The following is a 21,675-nucleotide window of genomic DNA, read 5'->3' on the forward strand; positions in this document are numbered from 1 at the left end:
CAGGTAGTGGTAATCCTTTTAAGTCTCCAAACTCAAAACATCAATGTTTTTGTCCTATGATATTGTGGGGAGATTTGTCAAGGTACTATTAAGAGTAAGTGCCCACGATCAGGAATTGCTGCGGGTTGCATGCTGCGTATTTACGCAGCATCAAAACGGCAGCGGCCAGATGTTACAGCACAGTGGATGGGATTTCTAGAAATCTGATGTCTACTATGTGTGTATGTGCGCCTGTGAACACTGCCATGTGGTGCGTCTTTCAGGACCACTTTCTCTTACAGAGACACCAGTCTCGGCAACACAAATGTATTCAATAGAAATATACTGAACGTGGTAATTCCGTACGTTCAGTGATCACATACGGATTTACCTGTGCTCAACTGACGGGAGAACTTTGGGTGCAGTGAAAAAACACTGCGTTCAAAGCGCTGCTAGCTCCAGATCGTGGGAATGTAGCCTTATACAGGTTTAGGTTATTCTTTTTAGAATCACTAACCTTTATTATTGTTTGCTTGTACTTTAAGAAAGAAACTTCAGAGGACGGCAAGTTGAGATATCGAGTCAAACATTCTATAGATGAACTTGTGCGATTGGGAAGAAAACCACCAGTTTCCATAGAGAAAAGGTAGACATCTGCTACCTATAAAAAAACAACATATAACAGATTCAGTATAGTATTTCATAGACATCCTAAAATAAGAGGACTAACATTGCATTAATAATAAAATCACTCTCTAATGTATAGACCATGACAGGACAAGCAAGTGGTCGGGAACGGCGCCATTCTACAAGTATCCTTTCATATATAATACATTCTAGGCTGCAGGAAGAATAGATCTCAAGGAAAGGTTGCTGAGGTATATGGAATACTAAAAAAATCTTGATATCCCACGCCATTTTTGTTGCTCATGTGTCACCTATTTTGCATACGTTTTTGGCGGATCACCATAGACTTAATCTAGAAAGCAGCTTAGAGAGGAAGTGCTCTGTTGTAGTCATACTAGATGGTCTTACATGAGCATAATCATTTTTCCTTTCTTCTTTTCTGTGCAAAATCAGAAACTGACACCCAAATTTAAACATTAATGTTTGTGATCAGAGCATCATACATTTTTGGTGCAAAGCTGCCGTTCAGTGACCGGCATAATGAACTTCCATGAATTCAGCCTCCTAATCTGTCAACTCAAGGTGAGAGTAAGGCTGTGTGCCCACGATGCGATTTTTAAGCGCTTTTGCCGCAATTTTCAGCACGAAAACGTTTAAAAAAACTCGTACATAACACACCCCATGCATTCCTATGGCATTCCGCACATGCTGTGCTAATGCTGCGCTTTTTTCCGCGGCGGAATTGCATCGCGGAAAAAAATGCAGCATGCTCATTCTTTTTGCGGAATCGTAAAGAATTGCCGCGATTCCGCACCCATAGGAATGCATGAGAATCGCTTACTTCCCGCATGTGGCTATGCCCACCATGCGCGAAGTTAAGCGTCTCATGTGCGGTTGGTACCCACGGTGTGGAGGAGAGGAGACTGTCCTCCAGGCCCTTGGTACCATATCCCTGAAAAACAAAAAGAAGAAAAAATAAAAAAAATCGGGGTATATTTACCTTCCGGTGTCACGCGCAGCCTTCCCGGGCCTCAGCGTTCCCAGTAATGCCTTGCGGCAAGGTCCTGTGATGACGTAGTCTCGCGTTACTCTATCGGTCTCGTGAGATCGCTATAGCAACGCGAGACCAACGTCATCACAGGTCTCGCAAGGCATCGCTGGGAACGGGAGCGTTGCTGAGACTGCGCGGGACGTCGGAAGGTAAATATACCCCGATTTTTTATTTTTTTTTTATCATTTTTAACATTCTATCTTTTACTATTGATGCCGCATAGGCGGCCTCAATAGTAAAAAGTTGCTCGCACTTCTCAAACACTATGTTTGATGAGTGTGACCAACCTGTCAATCACTTTCCAAACGATGCTTCAAATCGCATGGAAAGTGCTTGAATTTCGCACGCGAAAATGGCGAACATAATCGCGGTAAAATCGCGCAGAAAAAAACATGCAATTTCTGGGAAGGAGTCCGGTTTTGAGTGTCCGGTTTAAAACGCTACGTGGGCACATAGCCTAAAGGAACTGGAAAAACAAAAGATCTTCCATTTTTTTAATTAGTGCTGTGTTGGCGAATACAACCAGAAGATGATGAAGTATAATGGGCCTTAACCAATCAGAGAAAGGGCAATACAATCACAAGATCAGAGAAAAGGAAAAAGATCATTAAAATAGAATTAGTATTACCGGTAAGGGTATGTGCACACGCTGCGGAATGGGGGTGTGGATTTGGCCGCGCGGATTTTCTAAAATCCGCAGGTAAATCTGCAGGTCAAAAGACCTGCAGTTTTACCTGCGGATTGGCCTGCGGTTTTGCATCTCCTCAATGGAGGAGATGGCAAACCGCAGCGGAATCCGCAGAAAGAATGGACATGTCAATTCTTTCTGCGGTTTTGAAACCGCAGGAAAACCGCGCGGAAGAATCCGCACCGTCTGCACTGCGGTTTTTAATATCCATAGTATATTATGGTACTGTACACAGCAGCAAAAACTGCTGCGGATCCGCAGCGGCCAAATCCGCTGCGGAACCGCAGGGTGTGCACACACTCTAATTCGGTTTCTAGGAACCTTTCACGACAGCACTAATTCCAATACTGCTGTGGTGGAAGGTGACTAGAGAAATACTGGATATTCTGTCCCTTCATCTATGAAGGGGGAGGAAGATGACCCTAAACTGTCCTCTACCCACCCGCGGAGGCTTGTATCTTAATAAAACAATGTGGTGCTCCTGCCCAGTGTAGAATATCCCCTAGGTTATCATAATAAGTAACTACTCTGATCCCAAACAGAACAAACACCACCCCATTAGTGCAGAAAGTAGATAAAGGCAATAGTCATAGACATGTATCAGAAAATACTCTCAGCAGACACAGGAATATAATATAGTGTATACCCAGGATACAGAAAGGGGAGGATAATTCATATTAGCACCATCTATGTTCTCAGTGCAAAGTAAATACCTGCCAACATATCTATTTCAATATGTCACACAAATAACTTACAAGAAAGGTCAAAATGTCTGAAGATAATAATGAACACATCTTCATTGCTCATTATAGACAAATCCCACTAGGAAAACACTTAGCTTAACCCCTTAACGACCAGAGGTATTTTTGGTTTTGCATTTTCATTTTTTTTGCTCCTTTTCTTCCCAGAGCCATAACTTTTTTATTTTTCCATCAATATGGCCATGTGAGAGTTTGTTTTTTTGCGGGATGAGTTGTACTTTTGAATGGCACAATTGGTTTTACTATGGGAGACTAGAAAGCTGCCATAACCCTATCGGATCTGCTACATACAGGCGATGATCAGAACACCAGTATGTAGTAGAATACTTCACTTGCTATGTGAGCCGACAACCAGGCGGTGCTCACAGCAAACCAGCAGTGACAACCATAGAGGTCTGCAGGAGACCTATGGTTGTCATGCTAACCCATTGGTGACCCGCGATCATGTGATGGGGGTCACCGATGGGCGGATTTCTAGCACAATTGCGCCAGAAGCGCATGTTAAATGCCACTGTCAAGAGTTTGAAAGTGTCATTTTATGGGTTAATAACCACGGGTGGATCATGATGCCACCCGCGGCTGTTGCAGTCACATGTCAAGGGGAGGGAGTCAGACATCGGCGTAAATTTACGTCCAATGTTGGGATGGGGTTAATGGTTTCCATATACGTCCATCATCCCTAATTCCCAAGTGTTTTCCCCCTCTCTTCAATGTTCTTTATGTTCGCTTGTGCTATATAAAGAAATGCCACAGTATTTCTGCATATAGTGACAATCAAGATCTCCTTTGCAGCCTGGCCACAGGCAGGGTTTCAACAGCGCACCATAATGACAAGCATGGAAGTCTTCAAAAGACCCGCTGCGGTCAAACCAACCCCATCGGTGACCCGTGACCACGTCAGGGGTGCACTGCTGGGCACATGAAATTACGCATCCCCAAACCGGCCTTTGTTAACTTCCAGTGTCAGAGTTTGACAGTGGGATTTAATAGGTTAATGATAAACCCGCAATTCTTAGAGGCAAATCCTCGTTGTAACACACTGCCATTTCCTGCCAGATATGGGTCAGCCTCACCCCGCTGCATGCTTCCGACTTGCACCATACAGGTCTGTCTGTCACAGAAGAAATATTACTTTAGCTGTTGTCTTTGATGTGCATAAATTAGTTTAATATGCAAATAAAGGTGTTATGTGCATCTTTGGCATAGCCAAGCACTCAGACCACCACTCTGCCCTTGTATTACCGTACCTTGCCACTTCTGTATGTTATTGATGTGCCAGTGGGTGTAGTGAGCATTGGCTGTAGAGAGGCCTCCTCCAGTAACACTGTGTGCTCTCATGCCAGAGATTTCTTTGTCAGATACATGGCGGCTAAGCATAGTAATTGAGAGAAGGAACGGTGAGCTGAATGCTTGGCACTCTCAGTGATGCACTGAACACCCCGAGTCGCATATTGGACAAACTGCTTTTTAAAAACATCAAAGGGAATATTTATTACACCAAAAAGTATCATTTGTACAGTATGATTTGTTTTTGTAGGAGCTAAATCCCCTAAATGACCATATGGTCAGTTTAAATAGTGTTTCCGGGTTTGGCAGCCTTCTTTTATAGAGGATCTGTCAATAGGAAGTGGTCATTTTTTGTGCTTATTTGATTGCTGCTGATCCCTTGAGTATTTGTTAAATTTGCCATACGGTTCCAAAAGATAGGGTTTTTACGAAGGGGGTGGTGTTAACAGGGAAATAATGCAGAGCATCCAGCACCAGAAAATCCAGTGAGCCATGTCTCCAGAGAACCCAGTGAGTCACACCCCCAGAGAACCTAGTGAGCCACACTCCCAGAGAACCCAATGAGTCACACCCCTAGAGAGCGACTCCCTCAGAGAACCCAGCCAGCCACGCCCCCAGAGAACCCAGCGAGCCACGCCCCCAGAGAACCCAGCGAGCCACGCCCCCAGAGAATCCAGTGAGTCACGCCCCAGATAACTGAGTCACGCCCCCCAGAGAGCCACAACACCAGAGAATCCAGTGAGCCACGCCCCAGAGAATTCAGTGATACACACCCTCAGAGAATCCAGTGAGCCACGCCCCCAGATAATTTAATGAGCCATGCCCATTGGGGGGAAATAAAGCACTGAATAAAAAAGCTCATATCTCTGACACAGTCTGGCAGATTAAAAAAAAAACCAAAATATTAATACTCAGGGGAGCAGTGGGAGTAAAATAAAAGCAAAAACTGTTGACTTTTGACCTGGTGATGGCTCCTCTTTAAATATGGATTATTAACCTATCCTTTAACATTTTTAGGATGTAGTTCTACTCCTGTGAATACTATATATCCTTATTGTATTTATGCGTTTTGCTTGTGCATTAGTATTAAAACCATACCTGTGTATCAAATACATTGGTGAGTACCACACTGTATTTATGGAACAAAAAATTCCCAAGCCAACGACAGTCATGAACAACCTACAAAAAGGAAACATTTTTAAAATTTTCATTAGAAAAAAATATTACAGAAATGTTTTTTTTTAAAGCAATCAGTACCTCTAACAAATAGTCACATTCTATTAGCCAGGTAATTAGATAACATTACTGGGGATTTGAGTCAGCTTTTCGGATATCCCAATAGAGGTCTGACATGTGGTGGTCCCACCATAAAATACAAAAAAAAAATGACGCTTTCGTAAATACAATAAAGCAATACATCAAGTTGCAAATACGAATCAAATTTTCAGATGTATAAAAAGAGAGCTAAAAACTAGTGACATCAGTGTAATTTTACTCCCTCTTTAAACCCCATCCTGACGTCGGACACTAATATGTAGGTTTATGCCGGGTCCTCATAAAAGGAGCGGGCTCAGGAGCTGAACATGCACAACATTTAGCAAATGTCACCATATCAGCAGTGACCACAGCTAGCTCTGATTGCTGCTGTTAAATCATTTAAATGCTGCAGTCCGTCCATCACTGGAAGTGGTTATTTAAAGGACATGATTGCCAGGGAGCGCACCCTTGCTTCCAATAGCTCCCCATGGTGCGAACGTGGGGTGCCGATGGTTTGTCATGGCTACGATCTTTGTTATCCTGTGAAAGAACGTTAATTTATTTATTACACTTTACAGGACAATAAGATCAACAGGTTTGAGCCCCTGAAGGAGACAAAAAAAGTAAAAAAAAATACATAAACGGCATTTTACTATAAAATGTAAAAATTAAAATCACTTTCCTTTCCCATTAAAAACAAACAAAAATAAGCAGATTTGGTATCAACATGTCTGCGTAAGTCTGATGTATGAAAGCAAAAAATAAAATAAATTAAACCATACAGTAACTGCGATAAAGACAAAAAATAGAAACATTGTTCAATCACTACACCTCCATCAAAAATGCAATGAAGAGCATTCAAAGAACCCAAGAATGACATCGCGCAGTGAACAAACCCTCACACATCTCCATTGTCAAAAAAAATGAAAAAAGAAAAAAAAAAAAAAAAGCATAACAAATGCACGCAAAAAAAAACATGGGTATGTTATGCACAATTTTCCTGACAACCCTCCAGGATTTGCAGCAGATTTTTCAAGAACACTAGATATCTACTGAGCATGTGCGACTGGTTATAACAAAAAGCACAAGACGTGTGCACAGGCAAGCAGGTAACCAAAGCCTCCGACATGTAAGTTTTCAGGGGGCAATATCTGGATCAGCAAGCACTTTTGGAAATAGACAGCAGTTGACAACTTAGGATTTAAAGCCACCGAGGTACGATTGATCTTGTGGGAATTACATTTTAACAATTTATGGGCATAATGTATTTGTAATTTTTATTCTACAACATTGACTGCGTACCAATTTCTATTAAATACCTGAAGGATCAATATAGTCACTACACACATTAATGAGTACTCACAAGGGTGTAGTCTGCAAGTCGTGGACACTTTTGAGGGTTTGTAGAGGGAAGGTTCAGAGCTTACCGCACCGAGAGAGGAGAACTAGAGCTGAAATGGTGTTTATAATGTGACAAAGCTCAGCTCAACTGTAATGCCCTTCCTCCTACACTAACTCCTGTGGTTTGAAAACTGAAAAGTGTTTGTAATCTCTTCTGTACTCCCAGTCTGCAGACAGGTGAGGAGAGCAGACCATCAGTCATCACAGGTCTCACGCTGAGTGCCTATTTTAATGGGCGTGTTCTTTTTTTCCCCTGTATGTTGCTCCCGGACTGTGATTGATCAACAACATGCAGAGGAAGTACACACTTCCAAAACAAGAATCTTTGCTAACATCTTAATATAAATTATAACCTAAGCTTTGCAAGCGCTAATATCTCCAAAACGGAGAGGAAAAAATAAAAACTATGTTTTTATTCAGCTCTGCAGTATTATTCAATGATGAAGTCCATTTGATATGCTCTAATTGGTGAAAGGTCCTTTTTACTTAAAATTAAAACTGGGTACACCTGGAAAGGAAATGGCAATATCCTAAACGGTCATAGTATATATAATATAATAAACTCTACAAATCGATAAGATGTCATAATAGCCGTCAAAATCATAGAAAAATAATGTAGATATGTCTCAGAAAATTAGAAATATGGAAAGGACAAAATCAAGTATACAACTCAGAGAGCTCAGACACCAAACCACATGTATGCATATATACAGTCAAGGATGAAATTGTTGGCACCCCTGAAATTGTTCCAGAAAAAAAAGTATTTCTCCCAGAAAATTATTGCAATTACACATATTTTACTATACACATTTTATTTCCTTTGTGTGTTTTGGAACAGCAAAAAGACTGAGAAAAAAGGAAAAACTGAATATAATTTAAAGGGGTTGTCCGGGCTTTTCACATAATCTCAGTACATATCTGGGCTGCAGAATTATGACAGTAAGTAATTTACTGTCACTAGTTTGCACGGTTTTCTAGATATTCTGAACAGAACATCCAAGGGGGAGGGTGTTATGGCACTGAAATGAGAACTAGTCGTAACCTCCTACTCTACGCCAAACCTGCCCTCTATAGCAGCAACCCCACCCTCCATAGCTACAGGCCCTCCCCATCCACATGAAGCCCTCATCACACAGTAACAAATCCTCCCCCTCTAGCAGCCTCAGGGCAGAGAGCAGCTGCTCCTCCCCCAGACACACGCTGAACAGTGTTCTATGGAAAGTGAAACTAGTGAGGAGGGAAAATCGTCCTGTATTCTGGGACAGGCTGCTCCCATCAGTATTTGTGTCATTAGAGACACAGTGCTCACACATACACTGCACCAAATCTGCTGCTGTGTGAAGACATCAGTGACACAGAGCTGTCTCATTCACACAGCAGAGGCTTTGTCACACAACAGATGACATCATTGACTGCCAGCCCTTGTGCAGATTAGAAGCTGCAGACCCCCCATCACTGGCCATCACACAGTCTGTTCTCACTGCTGCCAGCAGCCTGGGACAGTGAGGGAAGGAATTACTGATAATGAGTTATGTATTGTAATCATGGAGTGGCCCAGAATACAGGACGATTTTCCCTCCTCACTAGTTTCACTTTCCATAGAACACTGTTCAGCGTGTGTCTGGGGGAGAAGCAGCTGCTCTCTGCACTGAGGCTGCTAGAGGGGGAGGATTTGTTACTGTGTGATGAGGGCTTCTTCATGTGGTCGGGGAGGGCCTGTAGCTATGGAGGGTGGGGTTGTTGCTATAGAGGGCATGTTTGGAGTAGAGTAGGAGGTTACAACTAGTTCTCATTTCAATGCCATAACACACCCCCCCTTGGACGTTCTGTTCAGAATATCTAAAAAACCGTGCAAACTAGTGACAGAAAGTAAATTACTTATTGTCATAATTCTGCAGCCCAGATATGTACTGAGATTATGTGAAAAGCCCGGACAACCCCTTTAATACAAAACACCAAGAATGGGCCAGACAAAATCGTTGGCACCTTTCCAAATTTGTGGGTAAACAATTTTGTTTCAAGCATGTGATGCTCGTTCAAACTCACATGTGGCAAGTATCAGGTGCAAGCAATATGAAAATCACACCTGAAACCAGATAAAAGGGGGAGAAGTTGACTCAATCTGCATTGTTTGTCTGTGTGTGCCACACTAAGCATGGAGAATAGAAAGAGGAAAAGAGAACTGTCTGAGGACTTGAGAACTAAAATTGCTGAACAATGTCAACAATTTCAAGGTTACAAGTCCATCTCCACAGATCTTTATGTTCCTTTGTCCACAGTGCACAACATAATCAAGAACTGTACAAACCATGGCACTGTAGATTCTCTGCCGTCCACGGAGATTAAAATTGATGAAAGATTGCAATGTAGGATAGTCGTGATGGTGGATGGCGAATAAGCAGCCCCAATCAAGTTCCAAAGAAATTCTTATTACATACATATGCTTTAATATTCTTTTATGTATATTTGTAAAAAGTTATTATACACATTTTATTTGGCTCGGAAAAAGCTTTTTTTTGCGGGGGGGGGGGTATTCATAGTTATGCCTTTTTGCCTATTTACATGGATTGTGGCTTTAGGAGATTCTCTAAAATTAAAATTCAGAAAGTGTTCAAGAATAGCAAGGAGCAAAGTTCCAGCTAGAGGTCATCAATAGTGATTTCACTGACCAGTGATACAAATAAAATAGAACCAAGTACACTTTTTATAGTTTCGTTTTGATTTATAAGGAAAAAGAAACCAATAAGAACCTTTAGGATGCCTTTATCTTCAAGCACCATCTGAAGTCCATTCTTGAAAACTTTTGGTCCCAAGAGAAGAATGTCAAAAATATATACACGAGTTTTGGTTGCTACCTATCAAAAGAAAAAAAAAGTACGTAAAAAAAGCATAAATGATATTTTTGTAAATTCAAAGCTCACCTGAAAAATAACTCAAATTTACATGGAAGTCAAATTTACCTCCTAGGACCAAGCTATTTTGAGCCTTGAAAGAAATTGTCAGCTCAGAATGACTGTTAAAACCAAGTACAAGAGCTCCGAGTTCCATGGTGTGGCGAGAAGGCAGAGCTGTATATTAAGGAGGGGTGCCATCATGTACCTCTTTACAGTCGCAGGTGGAGTGGAGCTTTGCCCATGGTTGTTAACTTGTAAAATCCCTCTTCATTCCACCCGCCCATCGGCACGCCCGTAACGTGATCGCGGGGTGCCGATGGGTTGCCATGACAGCCGGGCTACTGCTGAAGACCCCAATGCCTGTCATTACAAAACGCCTGTGAAAGCCAGCACTCATAGGAAATTGTGATTTTCACTATACAATGGCATGATGGCATGTAAAAGTTTGTGCACCCCTGGTCAAAATTACTGTTATTGTGAAAACTAAGCAAGTTGAAGATGAAATTATCTCTAAAAGGGCTAAAGTTAAAGATTACACATATTTCCTTTATATTTTAGGCAAATATATATTTTTTTATTTTTCCATCTTTTACATTTTCAAAATTACAAAAAGGAAAATTTGATCCACTCCCATAATTAATGGTTGGCAAGATGTACTTTTTCAATTCAATAGCATAAAGGACAGGGGTAAGGTATTGGGGCAGTCATTAGTATATATATGCATAGCACCCTGAGGAATCAAATGCGAAACGCACATTGGGGCAGTGTGGTGTGTGTCCTGATACATCATATCATGGGTAAGAACTTATATTCTAAAGCTACTACTATCAATGTGGTATATACTAATGACTGCCCCAATATCTTACCCCTGTTCTTCCAGCTACTTAATTGCACTATGCACTTTACTATATAATTATTTGATGTAATAAGGCTGCACACGCCATTCTCTACCTGAGCTCTTTTCTAGACGTGTTTCTTGTACTGGCTTTATATGACATTTTTGTTACATGCACCAATATGGGTGTATTAATGATCGTGTTTATAATAAACTTATACCTTCTTAAATTAGAAGAATTCTTCCTTTCTTGGCCTTTTTTCAGAGAGTATGAATGATAACACCAAAACTTTTTCTCCACTTATGGTTAGTGGTTGGGTGAAGCCATTTTTTGTCAAACTACCGTGTTTTCTCTTTTTAAATCATAAGGACAACCCAAAACATCCAAATGACCATGATCAAAAAAATTCTGCTGTGGTATGTAAACTTTTAAGCACAACTGTATATTTGGAGAAGATGGAGGCTAAGGCAGAAAATAGGATAATGTTTTGCACTGGCAAAATACATTAAACTTTTACATGGCATGTGGCAAGGCTAATTAAAGGGTCGATACTGACGTTTAGGATTGCTACATCTAATAGGTGACACTAGAGTTCCAGTCCACTTCTTTCCTGAAGAAGCTTCTTTAATATTTAATTTCCCAGAGGAACAGTGTATGCCCTATAAATCATCTTTAGTCGACTTGGCACTTTCCACAAGGAGAAACGATCCCCCCATGAGCCCCTTGTCAGCGGCCTCTCACTAAGCCAAATTAGACCTCCTGCTTTGCACTAATGAAGGGCAAACAATCCGAAACGTGTCTGAAAATGGAGTGTTCAGATTTGGCTTCCTATCTTAAGTCATGTGGCAAAGCTCATTAAAGGGTCAGGGTTGACCTCTAGGATTGATACATCCAATAAGTGACACTAGCGAGGAAGTCAGCTTGCTCTAAAGAGGATACTTGTGTACTAAATGGAAAAACACTGAGCACATGGGATACAAAAATTCCTTTGAGGACAGCAAACTGTAGTATCCAGAGCTAGGCAGCTGCTGTCAAGTACAAGAAGAACTTGACTGCACTCAAAGATTAAAGTTCTGAGCCAAAACACACAAGTAACCCAATCTCTTACCTGCAGCCAGCAGAGCTTACCATGGCAAGACATATTCAATGCAACGGCTGCTAAACCGAGTACTTTTTGATTCTGGAGATACATGATCTGATAAAAATAAATATTTTTTAGCAAACGTTATTCCAATACAACACATTCCACTTTAGTCAAAAGGCAAGCAATTAATTTCTAACCCCTTAAAGACACAGCGTATTTTGGACATTTTAAGTTTCAATTACTTGGTAATGTTTTTTGTTTCTAAAGGGATTTTAAGCTTTTTTTTTTTTTTCCACACACACTAAACTTTGCCTTGATAAATTTAGGTTCACATGTGAGTTTCAAAATAAATAAATAAATAAATAAATAAATAAATAAATAAAATATAAAAATAATCTTTCATTTTCAATAAAATTGGAGACCTTTTCACCTTTCAAACTTGTAGGCCCGGATTCTTTATTTTTTTGAGAATAGTTTCTTGGAGTAAAAATTTAGATTTTAGAGATTTTTTATATTTGCTCCAAATTTATTGCTTTGCACCATTTTTAAGTTCGATATTCAGTTAGGCGTCAACATGCCCAAGGTTTTCATCATGCAGATATTTTCAGCCAATTCATCATTTCAGAGTTTATGAATAAGTCACAACATTTTTGCCAACTTGTAATACAGTACCATAGTGGAGAACATCATCTAATTATTTCGCAAAGATGACGAATACAGGTGCTTCTCACAAAATTAGAATATATGAACAAGTACATTTTTTTCAGTTCTATACAAAAAGTGAAAACTCATATTATATAGAGTCATTACACACAGAGTGATCTATTTCATGTGTTTATTTCTGTTAATGTTGATGACTCTGGCTTACAGCTAATGAAAACCCAAAAGTCATTATCTCAGGAAATTAGGCTGGTTTCACACTTGCGTTTTTTTGCGCTGTATTTTAGCGCTAAAAAACGCATGCGTTTTTTTTCCTATATTTTGCATGTGATGCGCTTATGTGCGCATACACATGCGTTTGTATGCGCTTTTACGCGCATGCGCTTTTTTGTGGTGTGCGCTCGGGCGCACAAAATGCATCCTGTTGCATTTTTTGGGCGTCCGACTTGCCTCAAAAAAACGCATGCGCGCGCAATGCATTTTTTTTACAGCAAGACACCCATTATAAGTCTATGGGTGCGCATTGGCATGCTCATGTATGCGTTTTTTTGCGCATGCGTTTTTTTGTTGACCATTAGACAATGGAATTTAGGGGTTTGGGTTAGAGTTAGGGTTAGTTAAGGGGTTTAGGGTTAGGGTTTGGGTTAGTATGGTTTGGTTAAGGGTTAGGGTTAGTTAGGGTTTGGGTTAGTAGGGTTTGGTTAAGGGTTAGGGTTAGTATGGTTTGCTTAAGGGTTAGGGTTAGGGTCAGGGTATGGTTTGGTTAAGGGTTAGGGTCAGTAAAGTCATGGTTTGGGTTAGTGTGAGGGGCCAACTAATGTTGGAAAAAAACGCAAACGCGGTAAAAACGCACTAAAAACGCATACAAACGCATAAAAATGCTGCGTTTTTTTCATGCTTTTTTTGCGGGAAAAACGCGCTGCAAAACAAAGCAAGTGTGAAAGTAGCCTTAGAATACTTTATAACACCAGCTTGAAAAATGTTTTTAAAATCTGAAATGTTGGCCTACTGAAATGTATGCTCAGTAAATGCACTCAATACTTGGTCGAGGCTCCTTTTGCATCAACTATTGCATCAATGCGGCGTGGCATGGAGGTGATCAGCCTGTGCCATTGCTCAGGTGTTATGGAAGCCCAGGTTGCTTTGATAGCAGCCTTCAGCTTGTCTGCATTGTTGGGTCTGGTGTCTCTCGTCTTCCTCCTGACAATACACCATAGATTCTGTAGCAACCGTGCTGACATCGCTGCATGGCCTCCCATCCCCCACTCACCAACTTACTCACTGCTCCAGGTCACGCTGTGATTTCTCTCTGCTGCCAGCTCCTGTCTGCTGTGTTCATGTTTCCTGACTGAGTATAGGGGGGCAGCGCCTGAAATCTCTGCTTCTTATGGAGTCAGGGTGCACCTGGCTAATGTGTCCCTGACCAATTACCTAGCACCCTCTACTATTTAGAGCTGCCCCACCCACTGGAACATTGCCTGAGCAATGTCTGAACTCAGTGTTTTGCTACTGAGCAAGTCAGGCCCTGTTCTGTGTTTCTCCTTCTCTAGAGGCTACACTTCTAGCTTTGTCTTGTGCCTGTCTGTCTGCCCTCCAGGAGGCAGTATATCCTGGTCTCTGTGCTATAGTTCCTGACCTGGTCTTGCCTAGTACCTCCGTCCACCCTTCAGGAGGCAGAATATCCTGGTCCTTGAGTCTTTGTCCCTGTACTTTGTCTGAACTCTGTCCTACCCCTGCCTCCTTGTCTTTGGCTTGTTTCTCTTCTGTGTCTTTCCCTGTGACCTCCCTGTCTGTTTACTACACCTTTGCAGCTCCGCCCCCTTGTGGCTCCGCACTCCTGCGGCTCAGCTCCTAACCTGCTTTGTCATACTCCACTCTCTCCTGTCAATACCCGTACCTGCTCCTCCTGTGTGAACAGGTCCAAACCTGTTCCATCATACTCCACTCCTTCCTGCCTATACCGGTATCTGCACCTGCTGTGTGAACAGGCACCTACCTGTTCCTTTTCATACCGTGCTGGCCTGCCGTGTCTCAGCCGTGCCGGCCTGCCTACTCCCCACACCAGACCAAGTGTCCCCGAGTGGGATCAGTATTCACAGCCAGACACCACCCTGGAGTGGCACCTGGCAGCTGCCTGCTGCACAACCCTGACCTCACCATTGGAAGCTCCAGAGAAGACCAAGGCAGCTGTCTTAGTCATGCCCCTTCCAGGGTAGTCTGGTCTGTGGCTCAGTGGGACCACAACCCCCCGACTCACACCAATCAGCCAAGGCATGAGCGTGACAGTTTGCTCAGGCCATGGTCCCTGCTGAGTCCTATGTCCTTCCGCTCGCAGATCGTCATGAACTTGTTTGCTGCCAGTATGAGCAACCGGAAGAATTTGTTCTGCCCTGCGTGGTTCCGATTGTTGAGACTTCTGAACCAGTTAGTCTTTAAGGCTATCTACGAGCAACTTCTGGCCTATGAGGAGCACGACACAGCAGACCCGCCTAGGTTCTATGGGGATCCTATTGAGTGCCAAGGGTTCCTGAAAAAGTGCTTGCGCTATATCCTGCAGAATGCAGCTTGCTTCCCCTCTGACCGGGTCAAGGTGGGATACATCATGTCCTACCTAGCTGGAGATGCTTTATTATGGACCTGTCCCCTCTGGGAAGCAGGGGATCCTGTCGTCATGAGCCTGGGGGCCTTCCTGGTGGCCTTCCGTTAAGCCTTTCATATGCCTCGACCAGCTGCTCCTGAAAAGTCTTCCCCCTCCAAGCTTCCAGAGACACACCAGACAAGAGGAACCTGTGGGTGAATCGTCTCATCCGTCAATGACTGTCCAGCACTCCCCTGTTCCATAGTCTGCCAATGCGGCCTCCCGTGCAAGATCCAAGAGGTCTAATAAAAAGAGTCTGGAAAAGTTGCAGCCGGAATCTGGTCTGGTGAAGAACATCCTGGAGGTCTCTGCCCTGTGAAGCCTGTACTCCACAACCCTGGGCCAGTAGGAGAGTACAGCCCTCTCCATTAAAGTCTATGACTGTTTTGTTGCCTTCTGGGAGCTTTGGTGTGTTCAAGCCACCAGCCATACAGAGTCCGTGCGTGATCTCCATTCTTCAGCTCCATAACCCGGCGTGGGCATTGTCTAAAAGGTGGCCAATCCCTCTTTGAGAACAGTCTAGTACTGCAAGAACTACAGCTCCAGGTCGGAGCTTTGTATACGAAGACGTTCGTCTTCCACTTGCTGACTGGTATGCCCATGGGTCATTCTGAACCAGCGATCCTTGTGCCCAGCAAGGTACTTCACTTGAAACAACCAAATGACAAAAAGGTATCTGGTTCCCTTGCATCCGACTCAGTTAGCTATGTCACCTTCTTCGCCTGGTCTGCTGGTCATCGAGTCAAGGTGTGATGACGTCTCCGAAGAGGGGGAAGCAGAAGCATTCTCGTCACACATCTCCAGTGACCAGTTCCCAGGAACATCCCTGTCACCTGAAAGTTTTTCTCTGGACCATGGGCAGAAGATGCTTCCTGTAAATGAAGATGAAGATGAAGAGGTTGGAATAGAGGCTTATGTGTCCCCGTTTTTCACCAACCCGATGGGAGAGATCCGGTTTTCTCTAGATTACGGGCAGAGGATGGATCCTGTACCGGTACTCTCGGCTTCCATTTGGCCGGCTGGTGAAGATGCCAAGGCGAAGGTGCTTCCCTCTGTTCCAAAGGAGGAGGTCCAATTATCTTGGGATAACGGGCTAAAGTTGGACTCAGTGAAGGTGTCTTCAGTTTCCAGCTGATATAGAGGTCAAGTCTGAAGCTTCCAGGTCCCTACTTTCAGCCAAATCAGGAGGAGGTCCAAGTTCTTGTACCCTGTGTGTTGGAAGCTGACCTCGTTGGGCACCAAGAGACTTGGCACTCTATGATTCGTGATGGCACGCCTACTTCACCTTAACTGAAGGATCTCGTGTCAGCCTGAACTGTGGGTGGTCCCATACTCCTCCAGGTCATTCTGGCAGAACTGAGAAAGAGGGGCCGTGCCGGCCTGCTCCGTGTCTCATCCTTGCCGGCCTACCCAGTGTCTCAGTCGTGCCAGCCTGCCCTGTATCTCAGCTGTACCTGCCTGGGTACCAGCCATGCCTGCCTTGCCCACCTGCCCCTCACACCTGACCAAGTGTCCTGTCCCCAAGTGGGATCAGCAGTCACAGCCAGTCAACACCCTGGAGTGGCACCTGGCAGCTGCCTGCCGCACAACCCTGACCTCACCATTGGAGGATCCATAGAAGACCAAGGCAGCTGTCTGGGTCACGCCCCTTCCAGGGTAGTCTGGTCTGTGGCACAGTGGGGCCACAACCCCCTCAGGCTCACGCCAATCAGCCAAGACGCGAGCGTGACAGATTCACTATGGGGTTAAGGTCATGCGAGTTTGCTGGCCAATCAAGCACAGTGATACTGTTGTTTTTAAACCAGGTATTGGTATTTTTGGCAGAATGGACAGGTGCCAAGTCCTGCTGGAGAATGAAATTTCCATCTCCAAAAGGCTTGTCAGCAGAGGGAAGCATGAAGTCCTCTAAAATTTCCTAACTAGACAGCTGCGCTGACTTTGGTCTTGATAAAACATAGTGAACCTACACCAGCAAATGACATGGCTCTCCAAACCATCACTGATTGTTGAAACTTCACACTAGACCTCAAGCAGCTTGGATTGTGTGTGCCTCTTCACTCTTCCTCCAGACTCCAGGACCTTGATTTCCAAATGAATTGCAAAATTTACTTTCATCTAAAAACAACACCTTGGATCACTGAGTCCAGTTCTTTTTCTCCTTGGTCTAGGTAAGATACTTCTGGCGCTGCCTATTGGTCTTGAGTGGCTTGACATAAGGAATGCAACACTTGTAGCCCATGTCCTGGGTACATCTGTGTATGGTGGCTCTAGAAGCAATGACTCCAGCAGCAGTCCCCTCCTTGTGAATCTCCCCCAAATTTTTGAATGGCCTTTTCTTAATCCTTTCAAGGCTGCTTGGTTACAGCACTCTGAACAGCCGGCTTCTTTAGCAAGGACTTTAAGTGTCTTACCTCCTTGTGGAATGTGTCAATGACTGTCGTCTGGACATCTGTCAAGTCAGCAGTCTTCCCCATGATTGTGGAGCCTACTAAAACAGACTAAGGGACCTTTTTAAACGCTTAGGAAGCCTTTGCAGGTGTTTTTTGCTAATTATTCTAATTTACTGAGATAATGACTTTTGGTTTTCATTGGCTGTAAGCCATAATCATCATTACCAGAAAGAAACACGTGAAATAAATCACTGTTTGTAATGACTATCTAACATATGAGTTTCACGTTTTTGTATGGTAGAACTGAAATAAATTGACTTTTTGATGATATTCTAATTTTGTGAGAAGCACCTGTAACTTGCAACACATTAAAGCTTACTGAAAGGGCTCTCCGGGATTTTACTCAAAAAGTGGCAAATAAAGCAAAAGAAAAACAAAAAGGATTTTTGCATTTGTGGTAAATTCATCAATAAGACAGGCAAACTTTACTTTAAAAACCGCACACGATGAATTGGGGCCTTAATTTCATGGCCTTTAAAACCAATAGTCATATCACACAAAATATTTGATAATTGGCATTTACATTGACAGGAGGAGAATGTAACCGATCTTCTCCGCCCTCTCCTTAATCTCGGGAATAGCTTGCTACATTTCTGGGTGGCCTCAGTAAAGACAGTGGGAGTTGCAAACAGGATTCTTTGATGAAAGGAGACGTGTAATTGGAGAGTGCCGATGGGCCACTTCAGAGTCAGTGTGCACGCATGGAGACGTGGTTTGAGTTCAGGTAGCACTCGCCCTCATAATAACCTACTGATCATGTAAATTAAGAAGGCGCAACGGTGCACTGTGCCCTCCTTGGAAATGCCTAAACCAAGGCTCCTAAATTGCATATTAAAGAAAACAAGCTTTCAAAGTGACTAGAACAATGAAATATAGACGGCAAGAATTACTTTTATAGCAGCCAAGTCCTCTATTTGAAACTGTTTAATTAGCTTAAATTATATGTTCTAGGTGTGACCGAAGCCCTTTAAAAGCTAAGCAGCTAAGAAAAAACACAAAAAACAAAGAAAAAATACCGTTTTTGTTATTATCTTTTAATAGCACTTGCTGTCTTCTGTTATATATTTTTGACAGCAGAGTATTTTTGCCCGTTTGTCATACTGTGTGTTTCAGTCTTAGGGTGGTGTGAATACTGTCCAACCAACTTGCTCACTTTTGTACATATCACATGTGTTTTTAATCAATTAGCTCCTTACTTATGCAAGGTTTGGGAGATTCCCGCCCCTCTCGTGTGACATGCACATAAAGAGCCGTCTTGCACTGCGTGCCCACATCAGGAAGCGTCTTTCTGAATCCTGCTCATATAGGTACTGTTCACATGATCAGGTTTTAAATACATTAGATAGGACTGCTCCAAGATGGGTATACCGTGACGTTGATGGAGTGGCTTAGTATACATTTTTGCAAAAAACGTATAAAACTAAATACCCTGTTTTTGTTATTATCTTATACTAGCACTTGCTGTCTTCTGTTATATATTTTTTACAGCAGAGTATTTTTGCACGTTTATCATACTGTGTTTTTTCCTTGTGTTTCAGTCCTTGGGTGGTGTGAACACTGTCTAACTGACCTGTTCACTTTTGTGCATGTCACATGTGTTTTCAGGCTAAGTGCACACGTACCGGAACTCTCGTGGAAATTACCGCGAGAATTCCGGAATTCCATTCCGCGGGAAAATCGCATTTTAAATTCCCGCGATTTTCCTGCGGAAAAACTAGCATTTTGCAAGCGTAATTAGCTTGCAAAATGCTAGCGTTCTCCAAGCAATCTGTAGCATCGCTTGGAGAACTGATTGGCAGGTTGGTCACACTCGTCAAACACAGTGTTTGACAAGTGTGACCAACTTTTTACTACTGAGGCCGCCTATGCGGCATCAGTAGTAAAAGATAAAATGTAAAAAAAAACAAAAAATGGTGTTATTCTTACCTTCCGGCGTCCCTCGCAGGCGTTCCCAGTAATCCTTTGCGAAAATGCCCGCGATGACGTCTGTTCTCGCGGGATCGCGATGTCTCGCGGTTATTCGCGATGACGTCGCGCGAATGACCGCGAGACTTCGCGATCCCACGAGAACGGACGTCATCGCGGGCATTTTCGCAAAGGATTACTGGGACCGGGAGCGTGGAGAGAGGCGGAAAGGCTGCGTGGGACGTCGGAAGGTAAGAATAACAATATTTTTTATTTTAAATTCTATTTTTTACAGGGATATGGTACCCAAAGCCTGGAGGACAGTCTCCTCTCCTCTGGACCGTGGGTACCATCCGCAAATGTTCTGCTTACTTTCCGCATGGTGTGCACAGCCACATGCGGGAAAGTAAGAGGAACAATGCATTCCTATGGGTGCGGGATCGCCGCGATTCCGCAAATTAATGAGCATGCTGCGGCTTTTACCGCGAAGCGATTCCGCCGCGGTAAAAACCGCAGAATTAGCACAGCATTGCGGAATCCCATAGGAATGCATGGGATGCTTATTTTTCGCGGCAAAATCGCGCGGTTAAAACCGCCGCGGAAACGCGAAAAAAACGCCACGTGTGAACTCAGCCTTAATCTTTTAGCATTACAGAATGGTGTAGATAAGCCCCTGATGTCGGTGCCGGCAGCTGATAGGCGAAAAATAGGGTGACAGATTGCCTTTAACTTAATATTTTGTTGCACAACCTTTTGAGGCAATCACTGCAAATCAAACAATTCCTGTAACTATCGATGAGACTTCTACACCTCTCAACAGGTATTTTGTCCCACTCCTCAAGAGCAAACTGCTCCAGTTATCTCGTGTTTGAAGGTTGCCTTTTCCAGACGGCATGTTTCAGCTCTTTCCAAAGATGCTCAATAGGATTTAGCTCAGAGCTCATAGAAGGACACTTCAGAATAGTCCAATGTTATTCTCTTAGCCATTCTTGGGTGTTTTCAGCTGTGTGTTTTGGGTTATTATCCTGTTGCAAGACCCATGACCTGCGACTGAGACCAAGCTTTCTGACACTGGGCAGCACATTTCTCTCTAGAATCCCTTGACACTCTTGAGATTTCATTGTACCCAGCACAGATTCTAGACACCCTGTGCCAGATGCAGCAAAGCAGTCCCAGAACATAACAGATCCTCCTCCATGTTTCACAGTAGGGATAGTGTTCTTTTCTTGATATGCCTCATTTTTCCATCTGTGAACATAGAGCTGATGTGCCTGGCCAAAAAGTTTCATTTTTGTCTTATCTGTCCATAGTATATAAAGTAAACACCACCACCACTCCATAGCAAACGGCACTTTCACCGCTGGACTACCAGCCTCACCTCCCTCAAGCCTGGGAAACCTTAGGTTGTTCCCCATCTCTACAGCATGTGTAAAGCCTTCATTTAAGCCTCCCTATCTTTGTGGAGCTGCATTGCGTTCTACAGTCTTAATACAGCGATGTTTGAAAAAGACCCACATGAGGTCAAAACGTCACTTGTTGCTGTTTAATTGTTCCACATAAGAAGCTATTAGTGATGTGACTTATTCATGAAAATCAAAGTTACCTCTTTGCATCTCCTGAGTGCGGCTGACTTACTTTGTATATTATTCGGAACCTCCAGTTCGACCTGCACAACCAACGCCTCAAGCTGTGTGCTCCATCCTACTGTATATGATCATCTGCTCACTGGACATTCTCCCAGAAGCTTTGGGCTTGTCAATATGTAGTTTGGCAAATTCCAGTCTGGCTTTTTTATGATTTTTTTTTTTTTTTTTTTTTTTTTTAACAATGGTGTCCTCCTTGGTCGTCTCCCATGAAGTCCACTTTGGCTCATAGAATAAGGAATGATGAGATCTGACACTGATGTTCCTTGAGCTTGAAGTTCACCTTTAGTCTGTTTAGAAGTTTTTCTGGGCTCTTTTGTTACCATTCGTATTATCCGTCTCTTGATTTGTGATCAATTTTCTCCCTGTGGCCACATCCAGGGAGGTTGGCTACAGTCCCATGGAGCTTGAATTTCTGAATATGTGCAACTGCAGTTACAGGAACATCAAACTGCTTGGAGATGATCTTATAACTTTTACCTTTAACATGTTTGTCTATAATCTTCTTTCTAAC

General features: G+C 43.1%; 1 protein-coding gene across 1 annotated transcript in view; it reads right to left on the bottom strand.

Annotated features, from left to right (window-relative positions):
- Window positions 1-496: 496 nt before the first annotated feature.
- The window catches only part of EXD1 (exonuclease 3'-5' domain containing 1), a gene marked incomplete at its 3' end in the record, with an annotated part of 139,771 nt that continues 118,592 nt past the window's right edge, over window positions 497-21,675 (bottom strand). The window contains exons 8-11 of the mRNA XM_073567291.1: window positions 11,890-11,976; window positions 9,802-9,906; window positions 5,492-5,572; window positions 497-640 (exon numbers count right to left, since the gene is read on the bottom strand). Of these exons, the coding sequence (XP_073423392.1) occupies window positions 497-640; window positions 5,492-5,572; window positions 9,802-9,906; window positions 11,890-11,976 (417 nt within the window). The remainder of the gene's footprint in view (window positions 641-5,491; window positions 5,573-9,801; window positions 9,907-11,889; window positions 11,977-21,675) is intronic.

Source organism: Dendrobates tinctorius, unplaced genomic scaffold (assembly GCF_039654945.1).
Source record: "Dendrobates tinctorius isolate UK_male_01 unplaced genomic scaffold, ASM3965494v1 ptg000019l, whole genome shotgun sequence".
Lineage (NCBI taxonomy): Eukaryota > Metazoa > Chordata > Amphibia > Anura > Dendrobatidae > Dendrobates > Dendrobates tinctorius.